The following is a 1,598-nucleotide window of genomic DNA, read 5'->3' on the forward strand; positions in this document are numbered from 1 at the left end:
TAGTAGTAACAAAATTAATTAAAGGTATAAGTTAAGGTACTGTCGTTAATTACTTTACTGAGTAGTTAGTTAGTGTGTGTGTGTGTGTGTTAGTTATACATATATATATATATATATATAGATAGATAGATATCCCCAAAACTAATACTTTTCCATTTATTTAATTTGATTTTTGTATAAAGCTTTTTATCTTACCTTTAAGCTGAATTTTGACTAAATGTAAAACTGTTATAGCTAAAACAACTCTTTCTTTTTTTTTTTACTGTTTTTACTAACAATGCTAATTTTTATTTTCAAAAACTTCTTGGATGTGATATTATAAGTCTTTTGAAACCAGTATTATTTTCTAACAGTTCCTGTCTTCTGTGATGACTCAGGATTATAAGAATGCCTTGAAACACTGTCTGACAAGTAAGAACTTTTATTTGCTAAATGTTTTAAACATGTATTTATGTTACCTTTGTTATTTCTTTAGTAGGAAAACCTGTAGAATTGAATTAAAGTTATTATTTTTAGTTATGTAATGATTTTTTAAAAAAACATAACAATATTATAGATATATTCATGTGTGTGTGTTAGCTTTCAAAATAATTATTTAATTATTGTCTGTCGTACATTGTTCTTCTGCAAATCCTGATGAATTGTATAAAAGACTAGGATAAAAGAAGTTGATAGTTTCTTGCTCTTTCTCTCTCACAACTATAACTATATATATATATATATATATAAAGACACATGTATATATAGGCTTGTATAGAAATAAATGCATACCCAGCAACTAAGCCACCTTTACATTAAGTGACACTGTACCAAATTATTGACATTACTGCTCATGTTGTTTGTACTGATTATTTTTATTGGAGTAGTTAGTTTTTCTGATGCTACCTGAATGTTTTAACCATGGATAAGTACTTTGACATCTCATGCTGTTGGAAACCTCAAAGATTACATTACAATTGAGATGCCATTAAAGATAAAAGGTAAACTCATTGTGATAGGCACAGATCATTACAAAGGTTTTATACTCTGAAAATTTTAAAACCTGTGGAACATTTCTGCAATAAATCAACTAGTTTTAGCCTTATACTTTGATAACATCAAACATATATTTCTAGTTTGGTTAGTATATCAGTCTTCACCCAGTGAAAGACTCAGGCTTATATACTTGTGAAGGTTAAAGGGAGATAATTTATATATATATATACACTGTAACTTTGAATTTTTGTTTACATAAATATATTAATCATCTACCATCTTAATTGTTCATTTTCAAGCTGAGAATTTAAAGTTTAACCGTATCACAACAGGTAGGTCAAATTGCACATGTCCAAACCTTTTGCAGTTTTACATTCAAAATTTAATTAAACTACTGAACCATCATTCACACTTATGAACCTTCAAAACATTATATAGGCTACACTAACGTAACGTTTAGGTGGTTCGTTTAACTATTATATGCGATGTACGTTTTTTGGGGGGATGGTTAATGAAAGTGTTCCAAAACACGACACTAATTTCTTGATGACCTAATTATATACACATATAATTAGCATTTTAGGTATACACACACACACACACACACACACTCACACACACAC

The 1,598-nt window shown here is 28.3% G+C and overlaps 1 protein-coding gene across 2 annotated transcripts in view; it reads left to right on the forward strand.

Moving 5' to 3' along the window:
- The window catches only part of LOC106465289 (glutamate-rich protein 2-like), a 49,628-nt gene that overhangs the window by 21,009 nt on the left and 27,021 nt on the right, over positions 1–1,598 (forward strand). For both annotated transcript variants that reach the window (XM_013925494.2, XM_022393156.1), the window contains one exon: positions 354–411. In XM_013925494.2, the coding sequence (XP_013780948.2) occupies positions 354–411 (58 nt within the window). The remainder of the gene's footprint in view (positions 1–353; positions 412–1,598) is intronic.

Source organism: Limulus polyphemus, unplaced genomic scaffold (assembly GCF_000517525.1).
Source record: "Limulus polyphemus unplaced genomic scaffold, Limulus_polyphemus-2.1.2 Scaffold1896, whole genome shotgun sequence".
Lineage (NCBI taxonomy): Eukaryota > Metazoa > Arthropoda > Merostomata > Xiphosura > Limulidae > Limulus > Limulus polyphemus.